The sequence below is a fragment of the Stegostoma tigrinum genome, chromosome 17 (assembly GCF_030684315.1).
Source record: "Stegostoma tigrinum isolate sSteTig4 chromosome 17, sSteTig4.hap1, whole genome shotgun sequence".
Lineage (NCBI taxonomy): Eukaryota > Metazoa > Chordata > Chondrichthyes > Orectolobiformes > Stegostomatidae > Stegostoma > Stegostoma tigrinum.
The window spans coordinates 36,646,441-36,673,386 of record NC_081370.1 but is presented as its reverse complement, the minus strand read 5'-3'; the positions used below and the strand labels follow the sequence as shown (position 1 = coordinate 36,673,386).

At 42.2% G+C, this 26,946-nt stretch overlaps 1 protein-coding gene across 2 annotated transcripts in view; it reads left to right on the top strand.

The window, feature by feature from the left end:
• LOC125459330 (polypeptide N-acetylgalactosaminyltransferase 18-like) overlaps window positions 1-26,946 on the top strand; it is a 222,732-nt gene that overhangs the window by 130,058 nt on the left and 65,728 nt on the right. For both annotated transcript variants that reach the window (XM_048545669.2, XM_048545670.2), the window contains 3 exons: window positions 17,634-17,819; window positions 20,808-20,945; window positions 25,037-25,132. In XM_048545669.2, the coding sequence (XP_048401626.1) occupies window positions 17,634-17,819; window positions 20,808-20,945; window positions 25,037-25,132 (420 nt within the window). The remainder of the gene's footprint in view (window positions 1-17,633; window positions 17,820-20,807; window positions 20,946-25,036; window positions 25,133-26,946) is intronic.

Genomic DNA, 26,946 nt, shown 5'->3' with positions numbered 1-26,946 from the left:
GCATTTAAAATTTGAAGTTTGGGCAGCAAACACTAAAATTTAATGGGACACTGGTGTCCAATTTCTGATCTTTGCTGTGTTTCAGTGAGCAAGTGTTGGAATTAGTTTAAGTTCAGCTCTGATTATGAAGACATGGTACAACCTTGTACTCCTGGCAGTGGTGGGTTTGGTGGTAGGATAGCCATGCAGTCAGGGAGGACGGAAAGAACTGCGGATGCTGTAAATCAGGAACAAAAACAGATGTAGCTGGAAAAGCTCAGCAGGCCTGGCAGCATTTAGGAAGAAAAAAAAATCAGAGTTGACGCTTTGAATCCAAAACAGTGTCTAGTTCCGAGGAAGGGTCGCTGGGCCCAAAACATTAACACTGATTTTTTTCTTCACAGATGCTGCCAGACCTGCTGAGCTTTTCCAGCAACTTCTGTTTTTGTTCCAGTAATTAAGGAGGATGATGTTATAACCAAAGTCTTCCCCGGTCCATCAGCACTGACATCAGGTAGTGAGGGCATTCCTGGCAATCGCCAACTGAGGTCCTTAAATGGCTACATAAGGACAACACATAGGCCTTACTCTGACACCACTGGGAATATCTGCAAGTGGGCCTGTTGCTGTTACACATGCCTGACTGGAAAAACCTGTCAGCTGAATTGGGAAGGGGCTAGTACAGGCCCCTCCGTCAAAGGCATTTGGTGCCAGATCGAGGAACTGAGGAATATCCGTAAGACCATAAGACATAGGAGCAGAAATTAGGCCATTCAGCCCATCGAGTCTGCTCCACCATTCAAAAATGGCTGATAAGTTCCCCAACCCATTCTTCAGCTTTCTCCCCATGACCCTTGATCTCGTTGGTAATCGAGAACCTATCTAGCTCAGTCTTAAAATCCACTAAGCGTCACATCTCTGTGCTTGCTTCTGAATTCCTGACATCCTCTCCCCACGAGCCCCATACCTAGAAAGCCCCTCCTGTACCAACAAATCATTTACTTTACACCTTGGTCCCCTGCCATCCTTGGCGCCTTACATACAACAGCAAAGTCACATTTTATGGTGCTGCCTAATTGAAGAGCTCCTGCCCATTTGATTATTAGGCAGCTGTCCCTGCCCTCTTCATTCCAGGCAAAGCTCAGCAGTAACTTTACTAACGTCAGGTTAACATTAAGTTTGGCAGGACTTCCTTAAAAACTCATTGCCAGTCTTAGCAGCTATCCAGCTGTTTAACAAAACCTTTGGTGCCTCAGCAAAAGTCCAGCACTGATTGGCCCAAAATACTCCAATTCAGCTACTTATTGTTATTGATGAATGAACAGAATTTTCTGTGAGAGCTAGATGGATGCTAAAAGCAAACACTAGATTTAAAGCTGTCAAACAAATGGAAAAATCTGACCAGTAATTATTTGCTTTGCTTTCAGCCAGGCAGGCTGATACAGGTGAGATAACAAGGTGTAGGGGTGGATGAGCACAGCAGGCCAAGCAGCATTAGAGGAGCAGAGGAGCAGGAAAGCTGATGTTTCGGGCCTAGACCCGTCTTCAGAAATAGGGGAGGGGCAGGAGGTTCTGAAATAAATAGGGAGAGAGTGGGAGGCCTATAGGTCACTAGAAAAGGGAGTCAAGGCTTTTGGATTCATAGAAAAAGCTGGAGCTGGAACCACAACCAGGTCAACCTGTAATCCCACTGAAGGTGAAGCAGTATTGATGGACCAAATGGCCTACTTGTGCTCCTACGTTCCTCAAAAGTGGAGGCTTTAGAGAGAGACATAAATTACAAATTACGATGAATGTTTGTACAACACTAACTCATCCTCAACTGTGCACCACACTTTATGAAGGATGAGAAACCATTGGAGAGGCTGCAGAAATGATTTGTGAGAATAGTCCCAGCGATGGAGACTTCAGTCATGCAGATATATTGAAGAAGCTGGGTTTTTTCTCCTTGGAGAGGAGAAGGCAGACAGGAGATTTGATAGTGGTGTCAAAATTGTAAGGTGTCTTGCCAGAGTAAATATCGGAGGAACCAGAGTGTTGCTGTAGGTGGAAGGATCAAGAACTAGTGGATGGCATTTTAAGGAAAATGGCAAAACATCCAAAGGCAAAGTGAAGAAATACATTCTTACGTAGCAAGTGTTTACAGTCTGAGAAGCACTTCCTGATTCAATTGTGATTTCAAAAGGAAATTATCTAAACAGAAACAAACTGTAGGGATATGGGAAAAGGCAGGAGTGTAGAGAGCTGGCATGAACTTGACATACTTAAATCCCAGTGCATATAGAGGAACTACTGCACTGTCAGAGGGACAGTACTAAGGGAGTACCAAACTATCAGAGGGGCAGAGGGAGGGAGTGCCGCACAGTCTGAAGGACAGTACAGATGGAGTGCAGCATTGTCAGAGGGGCAGTACTGAGGGAGCGTCACACTGTCAGAGGGACAGTACTGAGGGAGTGTCACACTGTCAGAGGGGCAGTACTGAGGGAGCGTCACACTGTCAGAGGGATAGTACTGAGGGAGCGTCACACTGTCAGAGGGACAGTACTGAGGGAGTGTCACACTGTCAGAGGGGCAGTACTGAGGGAGCGTCACACTGTCAGAGGGATAGTACTGAGGGAGTGTCACACTGTCAGAGGGACAGTACTGAGGGCGTGTTGCATTGTTAAAAGGGATGTATTGAAAGGGATGTATATTGTCAGGGGGTTAGTAATATTGGAGTGCTGAAGTTGCAGGTGCTGCTGTTCAGATGAGATGCCAAATCTAGGCTCCATCTGCCTTCTGAAGTCTTGAAAGACATTGTATAAATACATGGCTACCTATCCAGGGCTCCATTCGTGCTCCGGGTTTTTGGACAGCCATGGATCAGAGCAAGGATGGCCAATTCCAATTGGATGGTTCCCTAGAAGCTTCATCACTTGACCTCTCATATCCATTACTGCCTGCCTGGTCAACCTGCCCTATTTGCATCTCCACCCCCACCCATCCACCCCTGCATCTCTCAATTTGCAACAATAAATGCAAACATTCAAGGTCTGATGATTCTTCGGAATTTTGCTCAAAGTGGCTCCCAAAACATTTATCTTTAAGTCCTAAGAGAGGTAATTTTTGAGTTATTGATTTTATAACCTAAGTTCTAGTAGCACAATCAGAGTAATGAATCGTATCAGGTATATGAGAAATAATAATGGATACAATCATAAAACTTGCCCTTAAATCTAAGATATTATCTATAATCATAGTCCCACTGTACCATTGAAATGAGTTTATTTCGAGCACTGATTTTCATTAAAATATCCATTTGAAGCTATAACTGCAGCAAAATGAGCAGCTTTTTCTCCCACAACTAAAGAAATATACAACTCTTTCTTCTTTTGATACAATAGTTTTAAGTGTTACTCCTCATGTGACTGAACTGGAAACAGTCTGCTATCACAGCTGAAATATTAGAGTTGTAGGTTACAGACCTTTGCCCCACTCAGGGAAATATGAGTGAGGCTCCCATCATAAAAAAATCAGAATCTGCTCTCCCTTCCTCCAAAACTCCACCTGAATAAAGCACCTCTGTCAATACCCAGGCCATAAAGGAGATCAGTCTGTCTGTGTTATAGCTACTCAGCTGCATCATTTTATTCCCTGGAGACAATGTCAACATGCCTTGGCAGTAGCAATTTTCTGACAAAAGTCAAGTTCAAATCCCACTTCAAATGCATCTGTCAAGAACAGCCACACTAGATGGATTCTCCATTCATTTCTGCAGTGTAGTTCACATTCTGGTTACACATGAGGAATGTAACCATCTCACTGTAGTCATTCAAAGGACCCCAATCTCCTGGCACACTGCCCAATTATTGGTTATGACATTGTTTGCTTCATATCAAAAAGAAGTACAACATTCACAACAATTAATATTCACAACTTGTTAATAGATCATGCGTGTACTTCTCTTACTTTCCCTTAATGTATCTGAGAAACATTCACCCACAAAACTCTGGAGAAAAGAGCCCCATCCTGTTTAACCTTTTCAGATCACTACAACTCTCAAACCCAGCAACATGTCCTTTGTGATGGCCACCAGACTCACCTCTGCCCTAACTCTTCCCCTGTCTTCCACCATGAAAACTGATGTAAGGTATCTGTTCAGTTCCTCCACCATTTCCTTATTCCACATTACTGCTTCTCCAGCCTGATTCTCCATCATCCCGTATCCACTTTTGCCTTTCTCTTACCTTTAATATATTTAAAAATACTCTTGCAAACTTCTTTGTTATTACAAGCTGGCTTACCCTCATATTTCATCTTTTTCCATGTTGTTGCTTTTTTAGTTGATCTCTGCTAGTTTTTAAAGGCTTCCCAAACCACGTTGTATGCTTTTTCCATTGCCTCGTCTGCCTCTTAGTATGTTTATTCTTCCTTGGGTGAAATTTTGCAGTGCTTCCCCCATTACCCTCAGATACTCCTGATATTGCTGCTCCAGCATCTTCCCTGCAAGGCTCCCCTTCTAATCAGCTCTGGCCAGCTCCTCCCTCAAATCTTTATAGTTATCTTTACTCAATTATAATACATTTGCTTCTAGCTTCTCCTTCTCAGACTGAATGTTGAATTCTATCATATTATGGTCACTGCCCCCGAGAGGTTCCTTCACCCCAAGTTCCCGAATCAAGTCTGCCTCATAACACATCACCAAATCCAGAACAGCCTGTTCCCCAGTGGAGTGTACCACAAGCTACTCCAAAGACCATCTTGTAGATGTTCTTTGAATTCCCTTTCCTTGAGATCCAGTACTAAACTGATTTTCCCAGTCCACCTGCACATTAAAGTCTCCTATGATGATTGTAGTAGTGCCTTTCTTACATGCCTTTCCCATCTCCTGATTTATTTTCTTTCTCACATTCTGACTACTGCTAGGAGGCCTGTACACAGCTCCCATCAGGGTCTTTTTCCCTTTGCGGTTCCTCAACTCTACCCACACCGATTCTACCCTTTCTGACCCTATATCACATTATGCTATCAATTAAATTACTTTCTGTGCTCGCAAGACAACCCTGCCTTCTCTGCCAATTTGCCTGCCCTTTCGTTAGAATATATATCCTTGGATGTTTAGTCCCCAGCCGTGATCCCCTTGCAGCCACATCTATGCAATAACCACAACATTGTACTCGCCAATTTTAGTCTGCATTACAAACTCATTTACCTAGTTTCATTTACTGTGTGTATTTAAGTAAAGTACCCTCAATCTTGTCCTGAGCATTCCTCCGTCTCATAGTTGACTCCTTATCTGCTGTTCCTGAAGTTAGGTTCCTGATCCTTTCCATACTCCCTTCCCTATTACTTGTTCTCAGATATATAGAGCTGTGTAGCATAGAAACAAGCCTGTCACCCCATCATGTCTATGTCAACCACCAATCCCATTTATCTGCACTTAGTCTGCAACCTAGTCCATCCTGATTGAGCTAATCTCTTCTCATACTTCACTCTTGCCATACCAAAAATTGCTCCTCAGCCTCTGTCTGCTCAGACTTCCTTAGTGTGGGGGAAGCCCAGATGAGTATTTAGTGATTATCAGAACTTAGTTTTAGGAAATTTCATGTGCCACCAGGCCCCAATATAGTATTTCCATAGTATTGGAATATGATCCCTCAGATTGAGAATGGATGGATACAAGGGTTATGAGTGGCAATTGTAAGTCCTAATAAGAGGTGACTGAAGTGTACAAAATCTTTTTATTAATCAGTATTTTCTTTTTTCTTAAAATAGAACAAATTACAGGAAGCTAGCGTAGAGACTGAACAGTAAAGAGTGATGACCACCCGGAACACCACAAACTGGTTTGAGCAGGAGAGCGAGGATTGCTGACATTATTCATATGTACTCCCTAAATAAAACACAAATGTCTAACCGATTAGTTCAGAGCTTAATGCAAGGAGTGAGAAGCATGCACCCTCCAGTGGGTCTAGACCCTGCCCCTCATCCTTCCAGGAGAGATTGAGGTGGCATGTTTAGAAGGTGTTGTCAGTTGGAGGAGCCTTGGCGAGTCGCTGCAGTGTGTTTTGTGGATGGTACACACTGCTGCTGCTGTGCATCGGGGGTGGAGAGAGTGAATGTTGAAGGTGGGGGATGAGGTGACGACTGAGCGTGGGCTGGGATGGGGGAGGGAGGGGTTGCTGCTCTGTCCCCGAAGGTGTCAAGCTACTCAAGTGTTGTTGGAGCCAAACCCGTCCAGGGAAGTGTGAAGTATTCCTAAACATTCCTGACTTGTGTCTAGTTGATGGTGGCATAGGCTGTGGGGTAGGGAGTCAATCTCTGCTGAACCTTCCCCCATCTTTGATCATTTTCCATAATCTTCCATGCAACTGAAACCAACTCCACTACTATTTTGTTTAAAGCCCTACCCACAGCCCTAGCTATGCGATTCTCCAGGACTGTGATCCCAGCATGATTCAGTTGGAGCTTGTCCCATCGGAATAGCTCTCTTCTTCCCCAGTACTGACACCAATATCCCATGATTTTGAACCATTTCTCCCACACCAATCTTTGACCCAATGCCAATTATCCTAGGCTCAGGTAGTAATCCAGAGATTATTAACTTTTTGATTCTGCTTTTTAATTCAGCCCCTAGCTGCACATATTCCCTTTCCTCTTTCTATTTACAGTGTTGGCACTACGTGGACTACGACAACTGGATCTTTCCCCTCCCACCTCAAGTTCCTGTACAGCCCAGATGAGACATCCTGAACCCATGCACCAGACAGGCAGCATAATCTTCAGGAGTCTCGATCCTGGCAACAGAGGACAGCATCTACTCTCCTGAATACACTATATCCCCAATTACAACTACATTTCTCTTATCTCCCTCATTCTTGAATAGCTCACTGTACCATGACGCTATGGTTAGTTTGTTCATCCTCCCTACAACCTCCATGCTCATCCACACAGACAGCAAGAATCTCAAGCCTGTTAGAGAAGCTCAAGGGCTGAGGCTCCTTTAGTACTACATTCTGGATCCCTCTACCTGCTTTGTTATTAGTCATGCTCTCCCATCCATCACCATTGACTGAATTTGAGGTGGTTAATCAAAAAGGTGTGACTATCTCCTGAAACACAGCATCCAGATAACACCCCCCACACCACGTGTCACAGCATTCAAAACTCAGGCTCCAACTCATCAACTCTGAGCCGAAGTTCCTCAAGCAACCAACACTTGTTACAAATATGGTCACTGTAAGTTATTTTAAAGGGGAGCCAATGTCCTAGTGGCATTATTGGTAGATTATTAATCCAGAAACCCAGGTTGTGTTCTGTGGACCACACCTATCATGCAGGCACAGCACACTGCCTGGCCCTGCATCTCTATTTTTGTTTACTTAGTTCTCAATTTTTAATTTAATTTTTTAGTGGTGTGTTGGTGTGTAATCTGTACATATTTGTCCTATTTCCCTTCAATCTCAAAGTAACCTATAATAGATAAATAAGCAGCCATTGCCAACCAATGAACTTGCATTTTTCCTGTGATGTCACTCTTTCTTTTGTGCTGGGATCTTTGACCCTGGGCTTCAATTAGCCTTAACAAAAACTTACAAACTCTGAGCCAGAAAAGCAAACAAAATGCATCTCTCTTCCTTTGCAACGAATTCTCATGCTTCCTCCAAAGTCCCCAAAATATATACTCACTCGGGCTGTGTAACTTGGATCTGATCTCTCCTTCCTAGGTGTGCAAAGCTTACTGATTGTGCATTTTCAACAAGCCCGCTCTTAAATAAAGCTGAGGTGAGCCTGAGATGACTCACACTATTAAACTTTAATAGAAATCGGCACTTCCTGCATCCTTATCTAGTCTTCAGATTGCAGGCAGATAACTGCCCCTCAGTCAGCCAAGTCAGCTACTTCATTAACCTTTCAACTAGATTACTGAATTCTAAACTTTTAAAATAGAGAAAGGAAAGAAAACATCACCACTCCTACTCCCATGTTGCCCCCAAAGTCCTTGAACTATATATTCGCTCAGGTAGTATCTTACTCCAGTCTGATCTCTCCTTCCTGACGGTGCAAATCCTGAATATCATTTATCCAAACGGTCTCCCCTCTACTAGCCAAGAATCTTCAACACCCAAATGAATATTTCATAACTGTAGCACAGCTATGCTTTTTCCCCATCTCTGATATTTTTAAAACTAGTAACACAGATGCCTTCAAAGGAAATTTAAAAACACATACAATGTTGCTTGCCTTCTCTATGACCTATCTTGGGGGTTTTTCTACACAACAGTGACCTAGTAATTAATCTTCAGTCGCTGGAGTTTCCAGACTCACCCGTTGACTTTATTCTGTTACTTAACATAAATTAATCAGCCTAAACAAAATAATTACATTTATATGGCATATTTAGCATAATAAAACGTCCCAAGGTGCTTTACAGAAATATTATCAAACAGAATTTGATACCAAGCCATGTAAGAGGCACTAGGACAAGTGACTAAAAGCTTGATCAAAGAACTAGGTTTTAAGGAATGTCTTAATTGAAAAGAAAGAGTTACACATTTACATTTTAAGTGAATAATTTGAATCCTTTTTTTGCTACAGATATCCAAAACTGTTGTTGTATTTGGATATTGACATAATGGAGAAACAAATAACAAATTCAAAGCCAAACAGGGCTTCATCCCATGAAGAAATAGATGCCAACAGAAGAAACACAGAGATGGCATGGTGTATTAGACATTTCAGTGAGGTTTCATTTTATCATTAAGTAAAGAGATCTGATGCAAACACATTTGTATGGAATACAACATACATCTATTGAGACTATGTGCTGCTTTAGCAGAAAGGTTTTTGATGGCTGTTGTAATATTGAACGTCAAATGTCTAGTGTTCAGCTGTTCAGAATCTGCTTTCTCTGCAATCTACTTTATTTCACTTTGCATCAGGGGACTCTCCAGCTCAATGTAGAGAGATTTCTAACTGACATGTCAAAAAATACTCTCTTCTCTTCACTGAAAGATTTGGTTACTGTTTTAATCATGAACTTGTAGAACTCTGGATGGTCAATCTTAATGTCCACTGTTTGAAAGTGTTTTCTGAATCATAAGTTTGTTGAAGTATCATGTTAAGTGTTATGTTCTATCCGCTGCAAGTCTCACTGTTCAAAGTCTATTATCTCAATTCCTTCCTGGCTGATCTCCTATCTTCCACACTTTACAACCTTCAGCTAAGCCATACCAATTTCCTATTTCAAACCAAAGGTCATTCACCCATCATCTTGGTGCTCACTGCCCAACATTTGTATCTGGTTAAGATACGTCTCAATGCAAAATTTCCCCATTCTTCTTTAAAAGTTCTTCCAAGGCCTTACCCTTCCCTGTCTCTGTTTCCTCTGTTTCCCTCTGAGGTCTCTGTGCTCCTCCAGTTTTGAACTCTTGCATCCTTGATGTTAATCATTTCACTGTTGGTGGTGGTGCCTATACTATCTGGCTCCTCAATTCTGGAAGTTACTCCTTAAACTTTTTCATCTGTCTGTGTCTTGCTCATCTCAACGTGCTCCTTAAAATTTACCTTGTCCTTGAAAATCCTTTCATGGCCCAGTGTCATAATGATAATTGCTCCTGTGATTCACCTTGGGACATTTACTGTACTAAGAGCTTTGTTGCTGTGCTTAGAGGAAAGATTAGGCTACCTGTTAGGTATATTTTAATAAACCATTCTCTTTTCTAAATGGTAATGTTTTAACTGTTTTGAGTAGATGTGCTAACATCTATCTAATAAGAAAGAAATTCGTGCTTTGATTCAGATGAGCACAGCCCCAATACAAGCCTGGGAAACACTTGCAGCAATCCAAATGAGTGATCACCCTGACAGTTTTATTGTTGAATTCTTTTTCAAATGTTTTCTCTTGGTATATCCTGTAAAACTCAATGAAGTGCTGGTTGATGTACTGGGTGCTGTTTTGCTTTAGGATGAGGAATCAGAGATACAAGATTAAATGATAAAAGATTCAGAAGCAAGGGTAGTTGAATCTTTTTTATACAGTTGTGATGAAGTGCAATTCATTTGTACTATTATTGAGGTTGAGGCAGAAACTAATGTTTACACTGAAGATTAAAGTTGAGTTTGTTTTTGCTTCTGATTTCTTGCGTTTTAAATATCGCTCAGAGCTGACGAATCAAGTGAGACATGACTATGTTAAAACCATAATCCGCCTTTAAAATCCAGGTTCATCAAAAAATATTGAAGAGCTTTTGGTGAATCGAATCAGACTTTTCAAATGAAAGAGTATATTGGACATTTTCTTTAAAATGCTGACCCTGTGGTGTACCTGAAGCAGGGCTGCTAATCAATCATACCAAATGAAATTCAGAATTTTTGTGAAGAAATTGATGACAATACTAAGGACATTTTTCTGCTCTCAGGAATGAGCTGTACATTACAGCTCTCCATGACAACCAGATACTGATGAGGTCATTAATGTTTGATTGTTAGGCAGGCAATCTGAAGACTGCTGTGCACTATTTTTAAAAAATCTCTGATGTCAGCATTGCTTGCAAGGTCAGCATTTATTGCCCATCCCTAATTGCATATGATGGTTCCCTCCTCGACTCTTCCAGTCTTTGGGGCCTAGGGACACCCATGGTACTGTTAGGAGGGGAGTTCCAGGATTTTGACTCAGGGAGTGAATGAACGACAGTATTATTCCAAATCAGGATGGTTTGTGGCTTGGAGGAGATGGTGCCAAGAGATGCTGCTTCTATGCTTTTGCTGCCCTTGTCCTTCTAAGTCACGGATTCCCAAATTATTTCCTAATATGGCCTCATTTTATCTTTAAAGTGGTCCCAGCAAAAATGAAATGGCAACAAAGTAGCATAGTAACACACAGAATATCATAATTAGTGTCCAAATATAAATCAACTTGGACTATATCATTTCAAAATGAAAATCTGTGTTTGTCAAGCACTTTATAAGAAAGTACTCCTAGACATTACAGAGAAGTGAATTAAGGGGAGCTGTTATTACAATGATTGTGCCATAGTCTTATAATCAAGAGACCCAAGTTAATGCTCCATGACAGATGGTGGAATTTGAATTATATTGATAAACCCAGAATTAAAAAGCTAATGAAATGTTGTTTGTTGCAATGTTCACTAGCTCACTTTAGAGAGATAAACTCTGCCATCCTCACATGGTCTGGCGTAGGGGGTCATTGCTGAGCACGTATTGCACTATCAGAGGGTCAGTATGAAGGAAAGCTGTACGTCGGAGGAACCTTAATGAGGAAGTGCTGCATTGTTGGAGGGGCAGGGATTGAGGGCATGCTGCTCTGTCAGACGTATCATCTTCGGATGAGATGTTAAAATGAGGTTCCATCTGACCTGTTAATTGGATATAAAAGATACCATGGAAGAAGAGCAATGTGGCAGACAAGGGGTGCCTGGTTTATCTCAGTGACCTGGGCCAATATTTATCCCTCAACCATTATCATTAAACAAATGTGATTTGACCATCATCTCACTACTATTTGTGAGAGTTTGCTGTGCACACATAGGCTGCAACATTTTCTACATTGCAACAGTGGCTATGCTTCAAAAGTCGTGTGGATGGGTCACTGGACCCGAAGCGTTAACTTTGATTTCTCTCCACAGGCGCTGCCAGACCCGCTGAGCTTTTCCAGCAATCTCTGTTTTTATTTCTGATTCCCAGCATCCACAGTTCTTCTGGTTTCTATGCTTCAAAAGCACTTAATTAGCTGTGAAATGCTTGGAGACTTGCTAAAATTGTGAAAGTGAGTTAGAAATGTATGTTTTCCTTGTAAACTGCCTACTTTTGACATCTCTGGAAATCCTGTGGTACCCCCTCTACAAGTACTAAGACCATAAGATCATAAGAAATAGGAACAGGAATAGGCCATTCGGCCCCTCAAGTCTGCTCAGCTGTTCATTAGGTCCATGACTGATCTGACATTCCTCACATCCACTTTCCTGACTTTTCCCCATTACCCTCAATTCCCCTACTGATCAAGAATCTATCCATGTCAGCCTCAAATATACACAAGGATCTGCCCCACAGGTCTTAGTGGCAAGAGCTCCAAAGACGTCCTTTGGTCTGTGAGAAGAAATTCCTCCTTATCTCAGTCTTAAATTGGCACCCCTTTATTCAAAGCCTATGCTGTCTGGTGCTAGACGCTCCCATGAAGGAAAACATCCTCTCAGCATCTACCCGGTCAAACTCCCGAGGAATCCTATGTCTCAATGAAATCACCTCTCATTCTTCTAGACTTCAGTGAGTACAGTCCCAAGCTGTTTAACCTTTGCTCACAAGACAATCCCTCCATACCAGGGATCATCCCGGATAACCTTCTCTGAACTGCCTTCAATGAGATGATAGAGCCATAACTGAATTAGAGTGCCCCCTGATTTAAGCTGAGTACATATCCAATGAATTTGTAGTTTAAACGATGGGAGCACATTAAACAGGTGAGTACAAAGTTAAACAGCCTGAGTAACTTACCCATGGTGGATCCTACAGAATCCTGCAGGAACTAGTTGCAATGAGATCTCCTGAGCAGACATCAAAGCATATGCAGCCAATGCTAGACAATATAATTCTCCATCAGCTGGCTTTAGCAGCACACTTGCCTCTGAACCACAGTGTCAGTTGTTCATTTCCAACTCCAGGGCTTGAGCATATCAAGTCCTTGAATGAGCGGACTGACTTTTAAGGACAGGCTAGGTCTTTATCCTCTGGAACTTAGAAGAGTCAGAGGTGACTATATTGAAACATATAAGACATGAGGGGACTTGACCAAGTGGATATGGAAACGATGTTTCATCTTGTAGTGGGGACATAGATCTAGCAAGTCATGGTTTTAAAATAAGTGCTCACTCATGTAAGACGGCAATGTGGAAAATCATTTTCTCTCTGAGGGCTGAGAGTCTTTGAAATTCCCTTCCTCAGAAGACAGTGATGTGGAATCTGTAAATATTTTTAGAGGTAGATAGATTTTTGATTATCAAGGGGATGAAAGGTTAATGGGGATGTGCGAGAATATAGACTTGATGTAAAAATTAGATCAGAATTGAAATTATTCAATGGTGGAGCAGGCTCAAAGTCTGAGTGGCCTACTCTTGTTCTTTGATCATGTCTTTATGCGTTCATATCCAAAGAGACATTCAGTACAATACTGAAGGAACAGTGCACTGCCATTGACGCTCCTTTTTTAGATGAGACATTAAACACCGGCCTTTTCAGCTAGATTCCATGATGCTTTGTTAAAGTAGAGCTGGGTGTTATCACCAGTGTTCTGGCCAAGATTGCCTCTAGTTATTTTTCCTGTTGCTCGGAGTGCAGGGCCTGTACGCAGCAGCCAATTCCAGAAGAAGTAGTGCATGCTGGGAATGCCTTTGCCATGCCAATTAGTGCGCATGGTAACTCTAAGCAACCAAGCAGCTTAGAGGGAGCATTGCTCCTGGCCAATATCGATCCCTGAATCAACATTACAGATTACAAAAACAGATTATCTGGTCAATGTTACATTGTTAGCTATATTCATCATAAAAACTACACATTGGCAGATTACTGATATCAGATTGTGTGGCTGTAGAAGCTGAAATCCCTCATCCGTGCTTCTAGGACATTGAGACTTGACTATTCCAACAATCTCCTGTTTAACCTCCCATCTCCCATCTTCCATAAACTTCACATCATTGCAAATTTGAGTGCCCATATCGCAATTTGTGTCAACTCCTGTTCACCAATCACCTCTGTCCTCAATGAACTACATTAAGCCAGGTGAACACCATGTTGTTTAAAAATTGTGAATTCCTCTATAACCTCACTCTGTCCCATGCCTATAACCTCATTAAGTCCCATAACAGTCTAACGTCTCTGCACCCCTCCAATTCTGATCCCCTGAACATGTCTAATCTAAATCACTCTGCCCAAGGTCTCTGCACCCCTCCAATTCTGATCCCCTGAACATGTCTAATCTTAATCACTCTGCCCTTGTTGGCTGTACCTTCATCTCCCTTGTCACTGCTTCCTGGAAATTCATCCCAAAACCTTTCCACTTCTCTGCCTCTGTTTCCTTCTTTTAGATGGTCCTTATGTGCTTTGGCATCAAATGTTGTTTGATAAACACCTTCCCACCCAGTGAAAAGCCCCTATATAAAAGGCATTTTATAAATGCAAATTGTCGATATGCCTGGACTCAGCCACAATTAAGCCCGAGGTGTGGTTTTCCATACAAGATCCAGCCCAACACAGAAAAGGATGAGAAAAGTATTCTTCTTTCCTCTGTGAGGCCGGGGAAGACAACATTGCATGTGTCAGTGAAAGGAGGTCAAATTTCACCTCCTAAGAGTGATCCAAATATTCAGACAGAGATCTGTTCTGTTTCAAAGTGTGCTACCTGCAAGAGCAGTGTAAATTGATCTAATCACAAGGGAATTGAATAAAGACTTGAAAAGTAAAAATTTGCAGGGCTATGAGTAAAGAGCAGGGATATGAGACCTATTGAATAATCCTTTCAAAGAGCTGGCACAGGGTCAATGGATTGAATGGTTTCATTCTCAGCCATAAAATTCTACAAATCCACAACAGACTGTTTGTGGCCTTTCTGTTCCTGTCTAATCCTGTCTGAGGCAGCTGGATGTGACATTAACACTCTGACAACATATGTTTAAAATGATAGATGAATCATTTCTGAAAGTTCGCTTCAAGATGACATTGAACAGGGTTTGATTCAGCCTTCTTGCCTCATTAGGAATAACAATCCCACTGAGCGGAACAATTACACAATGCATGCACACTGGAGGTAGGGAATTGGAAAATTAGAAAAGGTGGCAGAATCAAAATGATACTTGATGTTACTTATGACATGCAATTAACAAGCTAACTATTGTTTGAAGATACATATTTATTTTATATTTTACATATTTAAGATATAGGTGCCAATGGCTAGACCAACATTTATCATTGATTCCTCGAGGAGGTGATGGTGATTTATCCTCTTGAACTGCTATAACCCTTGAGGTACAGGTATACCCACACTGTTGTTACTCAGTGAGTCCAGGATTTAAACCCCTGTGATAATGAAAGAATGGCGATATAGTTCCAAGTCAGGATGGTGTGTGGCTTGAAGGGCTACTGGAGGGTGATGTTGTCCCCTTGCACCTGATCTGCATCTACCTTCTAGATGGTAGAGATTGTGTGTATCTGATATATCAGAATCAGTGTTTTGTCACCGAGAATCACTTGTGCATTTCCCAGACAACGTGATGTGGCATGATTACTGTCTGTTGCTCTAGGCTCAAAAGAGATTTTCAATTCAATTAAAACAAATAACTTTGCAGAAGTACATGAATTTCCTTGCCACCAATTCCCTCACTGAGAATGTACAGGAATTGTGGGATTCTAAGGTGTGTTGTACAATCATGTCCAAACCAAACTCAGTTTCTCAACCCTACGAAGAATTTACATTATTACAGCACAGTGAAAGATTTTATGAAGACAAATTGACAGCTTTTCCATGATTATAAATATTAAACCAACAAGCGATGATTAGACTGACTATAAACAGTTTAAAAAGGCAGCTCACCATCACTAACTTGTCTAGGGTAATTAAAGTTGGACAATAAAATGTTGGCCCAGCCTTCGGTACCCACACCTCCTGAATGAGTAAAAAATGTCCAGAAATTTCTGGAAACAACTGAGCTGGTCAGACAGCTTGCTCACTGTGTGAGTCCAAATGGACTGTTGCTGAGTATCTGAGCTTCTGACCCTCCCCCTCTGAGTGACTGTAACTGGGAGACTTGTTGCTGGAAACCTGATGTACCCATCACCAACACGAAAACCAAGGTTTCAGGAGCTTTAGGCATAGGCATTTTGTTAGTAATGTATGCATGTCTAGCACTAACTCCAGTTCAATTGTACAAGTGGGAGGCTTGTCTTTCCCTTTTTTTTGTGTCCTCATCCACCCCCTTTGGTTTCTTTCCCTGTTTTGCTCACTCAGTGTGTTTGTGTGTAGAAGAAAAACAATTATTGTAAGATTTGAAAGCCCCAACAGGAGATCATGAGCGAGGTTCAGAAAGTTGTGCTTCTAAGGGCTGGCATGTTTACAAAGTGAAAAAGGAAAACTCGCTTTGGCATGTCAGCATTGTCTTAGCTAGACCCTAAATCAGCAGCCTCTGGCATTCATTCCAAATACAGAATCATCTTGAAGGCAGACTGAGCAATTGCCTGAGTTGATTTTTGAAAGATTAAACAGGCTATAAGTCTTTCCTCTCGAAACGAGAAGGCTGAAAGATGACTCTTATAAAGGCCTTTAAATCCATGATTGAATTTGATCAGGTCAGTGTAGAGAATATATTTCCATTTGTTATAGAGCACCAGAACTAGCGACTATCAATCTAAGGTTGTCACTCATAAAGCCAATTGGGAATTGGGGAGAAATTTCTTTACTTAGAGACTGGTGAGAATACAGAGTTCACTTGCACCTGAGCTGTTAAGATGCATTTCAGGGGAAGCTAGATAAGTACAGGAGGAAGGGGGTGGCATGGTGGCTCAGTGATTAGCACTGCTGCCTCACAGCACCAGGGACCTGGGTTCAATTCCACCCTTGGGCAACTGTCTGTGTGGAGTTTGCACATTCTCCCTGTGCCTGTGTGGGTTTCCTCCCACAGTCCAAAGATGTGCAGTTAAGGTGGATTGGCCAGGCTAAATTGCCCATTGTGTTCAGGGATCTGTAGATTAGGGGGATGGGTCTGGGTGGGATGCTGTGAGGGTCAGTGTGGACTTGTTGGGCCATAGGGCCTGTTTCCACACTGTAGTGATTTAACGTTTCTATGAAAATGACATGTTGATGGAGGAGATGAGGAAGTGTTGAAGAAAGCATACATGGAACAGAAATGTATTGGGTCTAATGGACTGTTCATTCCACTTATCATGTAACCAGTTTATGTAAAACAAGTTCTTGATGTGGCTTGGCAATAGTGTGTGAGATCATGGTACTATTACTGTAACCATGATTTTATTTATTTATTCTTGGATGTAAGTGTCCCTGGCAAGGTCAACATTTATTGATCATGAGGTGTATTGATCTATTTATTCACTTATTTATTGCTAATATTCTTGAATTGGGTGGCGGAATTGGGTGGATCAGTTCAAAGAATCTACCTCATTGTTGTGGGTATGGGGTCAGTATGTAGCTCAGAGTGGGTCAGGATAGCAGATTTTCTTTGCAAAGAGGCATTAGAACCAAAGTCTTTACAAGAATTTGATAGTTATTTGTTATTTCCCTTTTATTTCAGATTTATTCATAATTTGGATTTAAATTCCACCAGCTGCCTTGAAATGAGATTTAAACCCATGCCCACAAACAGTTAACCCAAGCCTTGGGATTATTAGTCCAGTGATATTACCATTATACCAATGTCCTTCCATTTGAAATGTAATTTATTAATTCTCCACACAGGAGTGAGGCTTTGGTTCAGCAGTAACCTTCCTGTGAAACAAAATGCCTGAACTTTGAGCATCTCTCCAGATAACTCCGGCTCTGTCATCCCATGGCTTCTGCATCGTCATAAAAACCTAATATTTTACAGCATTGTGTACTGGAGCAGTATGTAATTCTGTTGTAGGAGTTAATGATTGGTGTGTGTGTCTCTCTGCAGGTCTGGCAGTGTGGGGGCAGTGTTGAGGTTCTCCCTTGTTCCAGACTCGCTCATATTGAGAGAGCTCACAAGCCCTACACTGAGGATCTGACTGTGCATGTCCGTAGAAATGCACTGAGAGTAGCAGAGGTGTGGATGGACGAGTTCAGAAGTCATGTCTACATGGCCTGGAGCATTCCGATTGAGGTGGGTCAATAGGAAGACATCTGCAAATCCATTTACTTCCTTTGATGGATCTGATTCCCTGCATTCTGACAGTATGCCAGAAATCAAACTTGAAGATTTGAACTCCCCTTTGCCCTACCCCTAACCCCACTTTAAACTCTCAACTCAAACTCACTGATTATTTGGTGTTAAAACTCCCATGTCTGCTGCTCCTCTGAATCCTACCTGTGTTTCACTTCTACAAAGTGCCATTGAGAGTCAGGTGGTGAGGGCTTTGGCTATTTGAGAATGGGCAAGTCATCTTTCAGTTTAAATACTCGTCGTGTCTGAAAAGCCTCTAATTCCTCCTGAATGATGCACATAAATTTGTTTAATAGCATCAGGCCAGGCATGACTGAGCTACGCCAGCCTTGGGAAATTGCGTACATAGCTTCGGAAGGCCATATATGTGTACGTACACCTAATGTAAAGCCATTTCCAACTTTGTGAGTGCATTGTTCTTAATTTTGCCTAATCAGAGTTTCACCTATCAATAAAATAACTGGGGAACAGTAGACGTATTGAGCAGTAATTCACTGGATTATTTTAGGAGATGCACAAGTAATTTGAAGCGGATTAAGGTTGAGTGAAGTGTTCAAAGTCTTGATTCGAATCACCACAGGGGAAGCCACGGCTCAGTGGATGTGCAATGCTTCTCATCGCGCTGTTCAAATTTTAGTTCAGTCACTTGAATGCACCATTGTGCTCCTCTGCCAGTGAGTTTGACAGAAGAAGGGGTATGTAAAATCCAACCTGGCATGGCTATCTGCTCTCGCCCCACCCCAATTTTACCAACTGCGAAGAAGCATTGAACAGCCTACACACCATTGGCCAATTGAAGCCATCATTTGGGCTATTAATGTTCACTTAAAAGCTTCATTCTGCTCCCAGTGGTGCCAGGAAAGGCCCATGCCAAGCAGTCAGCTGGGCGGCATTCCCATTTGAGTGGCTGTCTTGTGGCACACTGGTAGTTTCCCTACCCCTGGACTGGGAGATTGTGGTTGAAGTCCCACCTACCCCAGAGGTGTGTACTAACAGCTCTGGACTGATTTAGTTGGGAAAATAGGTTAAATTTTTTAAAAAATTAAAATCATGTGGCCAGGCACCCCCTACCCCAGCACCAGAGAGTTGATCTTCCACACCACCCCTCCCTCCAATTTTCTCCTCCTCTCAAACTGTGAGCACCACACTACCCCCATCAACCCCGCCAGAATGGCACCCAGAGACAACCCCAACCACATACAATGTGTTTGAGCATAACTTGCCCGGTCAACCTGTGACCGCAGTACCAGCAGTGGCCTTTGCTCCCAGTGGCACTAATACTGCATAGCTGCCATCCGCTGATTGGTTGCTCTGATTTTCTGTGAGACCTGTCATCATGAGGAATGGAAATCCTGTCTTCATCCTATTAACAGTCAATCGGCTGTTAAATGGACTCAAGGGCACTATTCTTTGCCTGGACAGGCCACTCTCTCTTGAGGTTTTTGCTGAGAGAAGTGGTGCAGTGGCACCATGGTGCCATTCAAAAGCCAACCCATTGTCGTTTTTGATGATGTGCCAGTACTGAGGAAATGTTATTGATGCCATTTTTCAGACATTAAACTGAGGCCCTGTAGGCCCCCTCAGATGACCATAAGAGATGTAGTGAGACTTGTTCGAAGAAAGGCAGTGGAAATTTGCCCAGCATCCCGGGTGAATGTTTATCCCTTAGTCACCATCAGTGAAACAGATGATCTGGCTGTTGTTGCACTGCCCTTCGTCGAAGCTTTCTGTTCACAAATTGGTTGCCCGACATTACAACAGTGAGTAGTCCTCCAAAGGATGGAATTGGCTGTAAAGCACTTTGGTGATGAAGCATGCTATATAAGTGATTTCTTGTTTTCCAGGTAAAGGAGTTTTTTTTCATTGTTTTGCTGCAATTTTATAACGTTGGTGAAGTTTTAAAATGGCCTTTAAAAATGAATTAAAGCAGCGACGCTTTCACATTAGAGATGACTGACTCAGCATCCCTACATCTCACCGAGCCTGCTGCCCACAATAAAGTCTTGTATTTATATATCATCTTGAATGTACAGAATGATATCACAAAGCTTCACAAAGACAATGAAGAAAAGTGATTAATGAGCCAAAGAGAGGTTAAAAGGATGATCTAATTGGTGGCCCTGAAGGAGGTGAGAGGGAGGGGAGAGAGAGGAAACTGCAGATTATTGGAGAAGCCACAACCTCTTTGTTTAACTCTTCACTACACTGCAATTTAGATATCTTCAAGCAATTGTATGAATTAAGTAATTCTATGTTGTCAAATTATAAGAATCCATCAACCAGTCATATACTAAGCCCTGATCATTGATTACAAAATCAAACCTGTATCTGAACATTGCTTTAAGTATTATTTTAAATGATTTGATTAGCTAACTCACACCAAATTCTGCTCACACATCACCCCACTGACAGCTCTGACGTCCAGTTTAGCAATGTTTCAATTTTACAATTTTCATCCTTGCTTTGATTCCTTTCATGGTCTCATTCCTTTCCTATTCTATTATTACTTTTAACCCCCCTGAAGTATTTGTGTTTCTCTAATTTAGGTCTCTCAATTTTCATTGTGCACCATTGGTGGCAGACGTTTTAAGCACCTGGGCTCTGAGGTTGGCAATTCCATCCTTAAAACTTGCAACTTCTCCACTTCCCTTTCCTCTTTTAAGAGCTCCCTAAATCTACCACTTTCACCAAGCCTTTGGTCAACTGTCCAAATATCTGCAGTGGCTTGATGTCAACTTTTGTTTGACAACACTCCTGTGAAGCGTCTCAGAGCATTTTATGATGCACATAAATGCTAATTGTTTTGTCACACTGTCTAAATGCTGTCATTCAGGAACGTATTTTTTTAATATGCAGTTCTTCCAGTTATAATTATCAGCGAGGATTCAACACTTGAGTGCTTTGTTCTTTTTCTTCTTGTGTCTGCAGAATTCAGGGATTGATATTGGAGACATTTCAGACAGAAAAGCTCTGAGGCAGCGATTACAGTGCAAGAGCTTTGGATGGTATCTACACAATGTGTACCCCGAGATGAGAACATACATGGATACAGTGGCCTATGGTATGGTAAGGACAGCCTTCTATTACTCATGGGTCTTAACTTAAGCCGGTGATGGGGTGAAGGATATAAGGTGGCATGATTGGGGGTGTGTGGGGGAGAGTGGGTGAGAAGTGAAGGCTAGAGGGGTATACACCTGATGCAAAAATCCCAGAACATCAAGGTGGCCCTGTTAAACAGCCTGCCTCAGGCTCCCACACTGTTTCCAGGGTCCGACTCCAACTCACATCTTCCCACAATCGCCCTGAACAGAATTCCAGCCATTTGGGTACTCCTGAGACAGGTTTGGAATGTCCAGAAATTTCCCTTTCTTAAAGCCATGTTGACTCTGACTAATCACATCATGATTTTCCAAGTGCTTTCTTAGCATATCATATTTTCTAATACTGACATCAGGCTAACAGACCTGTAGTTCCCTGTTTTCACTCTCTCCCTTAATAGCAAATATTTGTAACCTTCCAATCCACTGGGATTGTCACAGAATCTAAGGAATGCTGCAAGGTCAAACTAGTGATCCACTAGGTTTGTAGCCAGAGTACAGACCCTCCAGTCCTAGAGCCTTGTTGACATTTAAACTCATTAATTTATTCAGTATTTTCTCTTAACAAATTAATTACCTTCTTGTTCCTCACTTTTGTCCCTAAAAGGCATGGAAGTTAATCCCTGGGTTCCTGGCCAATATTTACAACACAAGCTACATTATATAAAACACAATTCACCTCTCCCACTTATCCGCTCCTCCCACCTCAACCCCCACCCCCACCTCCTACCTAACAGCCTCATCCCTGGCTCTTTGACATGTCCATCTTGCCTTGACTGACCAACCCCCACCCTAACACCCCACCTACACTCACCTTAATGGCCCCATCCCCGCCTTCTTGACCTGCCTGCCTCCTCTCCACCGATCTGCTCCTTTATCCATCTTACATCTGCCTCCCCCACTCTCTCTCTATTTATTTCAGAATCCTCGTCCCCTCCCCCATTTCTGAAGAAGGGCCCAGACCTGAAACGTCAGCCTTCCTGCTCCTCCGATGCCCCTTGGCCTGCTGTGTTCATCCAATTCTACACCTTGTTATCTCACATTCACCTAAGTCATTGAGATTTTGCTGTTTGTGGGTTCTTGCTGTGTGCATGTTATCAGCCATGTTTCCCACGTTACATGAATACTAAGCTTCCCAAACAGTTCATTAGTTGTATAGTGTTTTGAGAGTAACCCCTAAATATTTATCTTGTTCTTCTACTTTTCACTTCTATTAAAACTCTCTGAAGCACTCATGAGTCATACTATTCCTGGAATTACGAGCTTTCTGCGCACAATCACATTTGCTGGCAGTAATAAATTAATTTTCAATTTTTCCTTTAAAGGTACTGCCAGAGTTGGAATTCCATGTAATGTTGTCAACATTAGTCAATGGATGAGTGGCTGTGTCACAGGCAGCCTAAACACAAAGACAAGTAAATTGGGCTTTAACTTGTAGCAATTTGCACTAAAGTGGTTACTTCCCTATATGCTGAGATAGGGATTAGGGTTGTGCGGGGAGTCCAGTCTGTACCAGCAAGAAATATAAGAGCATATAAAATTATAAAATGTAGAAGATTGCAGCTAAAACAATCTCGTAAGGGATAAGACTGGAGGAATTAGTGGGAAACAAGGAAATAGAAGACCCTTTGAACAAGTATTTTGTTTATATCTTTGTGATAAAAGACAAGTAGTATTTCAAGAATGACAGAAAACCCAGGAATAACGTGGATGGTGGAACTTAAAACAATCATTATCGTTAGAAAATAGTATCAGCAAAACAGAAGTGCCAGACAATGATCACTCCAACAAGAGGGAATCGCCCCATGACAGAAATGGCAATACTATAGGTGAACCTCCCACCATCAACATTCTTGGGGTTACAGGTAGCAGAAACTGAACTGGACCAGCCATATAACCACTGTACTAGAACACCAAATAAGAGTTGGGAAATCTGCAATGAGAAACTCACATCCTGACCTCCCAAAGCCTGTCCAATAGCTTCAAGGTGCAAGTCATGAGTGTGATGGAATGTGTGGAGCAGCACAGTGACTCAGTGGTTAGCATTGCAGCCTCACACTGCCAGGGACCCGGGTTCAATCCCAGATTTGGGTGACTGTCTGTGTGGAGTCTGCACATTCTCCCCTCGTCTGTGTGGATTTCCTCCAGATACTCTGGTTTCCTCCCACAGTCTAAAGATGTGGCAGTTGGGTGGATTGGCCATGCTAAATTGCCTCTGATGTGCAGGCTAAGTGAATTAGTCAAAATGTAGGGTTACAGGGGTGGGTTTGAGTGGGGTGCACTTTGGAGGGTCAGTGTGGACTCGACGGGCCAAAGGGCCTGTTTCCACTATGTAGGGATTCTATAAGCTCTCCACTTGCCTGGATGAGTGCAGCCCCAACAACATTTAAGAGACTTGACACTGTCAAGGATAGAGTAGCCCACATTTTGACGACCCATCCACAACCTGGAATACTTGTTCCCTCCAACTCTGATGCACAGCAGCAACAGTGTGCAACATCTTCAAGATGCATTGCAGCAACTCAACAAGACTTCTTCAACAGCACCTTCAAAACCCACAGCCTCTACCACCAGGAAGGATAAAGGCATGGGAACACCACCACCTATAAGGTGCCTTTCAACTCTCACACCATTTTGAGTTGGAGCTTTCCTTCAAAAAACTACATGCTAAATAAAAATAACTTTCCTATAAGAAAATACCTTATGAGAATAAGTCCCATTCCTGACTTGTAATTTTTATATTGAAAACCTAGTAGTTGCCATGATCTTAACTTTCTAACTTTTAATAATGTAAAAGCCATTAATAACCTACTGTCTCTTTTGGTTTATCTTTTGACTTCTACCTCCCACTCAACACCTCTCCCGATTGTCCCTCACATTCCCTTTCTCTCTCGGCCTCCTCTCTCAACCCTCCAGCTCACTGACCATTCTCTGTCCGTCCCCACTGCTCCCTCTCCCGACCCTCCAGATCATTGACCCTCCCAATCACTTCCTCGTCCCTTCACCGAAACCCCTGATTTACCTGCTCCTTGCCAAGGGGCTCGAGGGAAAGAGGGACTGAATAGAAGGGTTGAGGAAAGAGGCACCAAATGGGAGGGAGGCAATGAATGGGAGGGTAGTGAATTCACAGTTAAGGGTATGGGAAATGTGATTTTGGTAGGAAGAACATGGAGAGACAAGACAAAATATTTGGCACAATTCTGAGAAGGAAGCTGGGCAAAGAGACCTGGGACTGTATGGATATGTTATTTAATGTGAAAGCAAGGATGTGAGAGCAGTTAATAAACCATGCAGTCTTTATTAACTGCAGTATGGACTACAAGATCCTGTATTAAAAACTTATTTGGACTCAGCTGGAGTTTTAATCCCAGGTTAGAGAGGATGTGAGATTGGAAAGGATGCAGAAAAGATTCATCAAAGACTCAAGGATGAAGGAATTCATTTATGAGGGTAGATTGGAGAAGTTAGGACTGTTTTGATTGAAAAAAACAAGCTAAGAGGAGATAACAAGGTGTGGAGCTCGATGAACACAGCAGGCCAAGCAGCATCTTAGGAGCAGAAGATGCTGCTTGGCCTGCTGTGTTCATCCAGCTCCGCACCTTGTTATCTCGGATTCTCCAGCATCTGCAGTCCTTATTATCTCTAAGCTAAGAGATCTGTTTTGAGAAGTCTGGACAGATTAGACAGGGAGACACGATTCCCACTTGAGAATGCGAAGGCAGAGATTTAAAGTAATTGGTAAAAGAAACACAAATAATGTGAGGAAAAAGGACCCTTTACACACAGTTTAGGCCTGGAATGCACTGCCTGAGTGTGATGCTGGCAGGTTCACTCAATACTTTCGAAACGGAATGAGGCCGTTATCTGTAATGAAAGAATGTGAAAGGTTATGAGAGGAAGGGAGTGGAATGGCACTAAGTGAATTGTTCATTCAGAGTCAGTGTAGACATGATGGATGAATGGCCTCCTTCTGCTCTATAATAATTCTGATTTTGTTCAGTGGTAAATCCTAGCAATCTCACCTAATACAAGCATGTTTTATTTCTCTATATATTACAGCTCAAAAATGCCTTGAAAAATGATTTGTGCCTTGATCGGGGACCGGACACGGACAATATTCCAATTATGTATGTTTGCCATGGAATGGTGTCACAGGTATGTGCGATGAATGATGGAGATACAAGCCCGTAATATCAGTGGCCACTGTGAGAGGGCTGTGTGTCTGATCATGGTGTGAACATTAGCGCATAGGAACAAACAAACATATGGAACATACACACACACACACACACACACACACACACACACACACACACACACACACACACACACACACACACACACACACACGGAATATACATATGTCTACAACGTGGGACTATCAAAGACCTTCTGGTCTGTGCAACCTGTCTCACAAGACTGAATTCTCATTTATTGCAAAATGTGGTTGATCCACTAGACAATAGGTAACCTTCTGACAGAGGTGAAAGTAAACCAGGTTCGGGCCAATTTGGGAAAGTAAAACCAGGAAATTGCTCTCTCCCTCCCCTTTTTGTCATGATCTTACTGGCCACTCACAAAAGTTGCTGCAGGATTTCCAACCATCTTGTAGTGACTCTGTCAATGCGCTCTTTAGGAATTGAAAGGAGAAAGTCATTTCATAAGAAATATGAGCAGTGCGAATATTTCACACAACATTAGCAAAGGTTTGAAAATTTTCCGATAGGGAGAGCATAAATCTGAATCTTGAAAGCAACCAATTCCCCCCACACCCCTCAGGCAAATGGACAATGCAGAAGAAACTGGAGTGAAAGATGTTGCAGAATTGTTTTACACAGTGAGTTGATCTGATCTTGAATATGCGATCCAAGAGGGCAATGGAAGCAGATTCAATAGTAGCCTTTGAAAGAAGATTAGATAAATACTTGTAAAATGTGCAGGACCATGGAGAAATTCTGGGCGGTGGGACTGATTGACTGCTCTTTCAAAGAGCTGCAATTGGAATGATGGGCTATTCTGCGTTCTGTGTGTTCTGTGAATATCTTCTTACTGTATCACCTTATGACTTTTTTACAACATGGGGAGCTAAGTCATTTGTTTTCATATTTCACACCCTTTACATTGTTGCCAAATCGATTTCAATAAATCTGGAACTGTGTGAATTGTAGTGGCATAAAAGGGCCAGATTGTGGTTAAAATCAATGTTTCACCAATGTGGGACACTTACCTATCCTGACCTACCTGTAAATCCATTCAAACTAAGTAGCCAACACTGAATGTCCTCAGGGAACCAAGATATGAGCAATAATTGCAGACTTGTTAAACAGCTACACTCTGAGACATGTTGGGAGGTAGCTCCTATGTCAAATGGTGCAACAATTTCATTTTGAGTTGTAGCTTTGCCTTCATCATTGCTTGTTGCCTGTATCCTAACTCCAAGTCCTATTTCAAGTCCCATTCACCCATTAACTGTAAACTCACTGATTTGTATAAACCCCCAACCATCTTGATTTGAACATGTGCATTCATGATTTTAAGTCACTCCATGGCTTTGGCTCTCCCTCCTGCCCAACCATCCTCTGAGATCTCTCCACTCCAGTAAGTTTAATATCTTGCACATACCTGATTTTGATAACTCCATTGTTGGGACAATGACTTCAGCTATGCAGCGACAAAGACAAACCTCTGAAATTCTCTTTTCAAACCTGTCTCCCGCTCCTCCTTTCAAATGATGCTTAAAACCTACCTCATTGATCAAGATTTTGGGCACTTGCCAAATAGCTCCTTACGTGATTCAGCATCCATCTCGGTATCATACATGCTGCCTGTGGATATTTTGCTATATTCAGGGCATGTGTTATTATAAGTTTAAGTTTAATGTGGTGTAGATACATATGGTGCACACGTAAGATTCATACAAAACCCAACAGGCAAGATGGAGAAATGTTGTTTCCCCTTGCAGAGGTCTC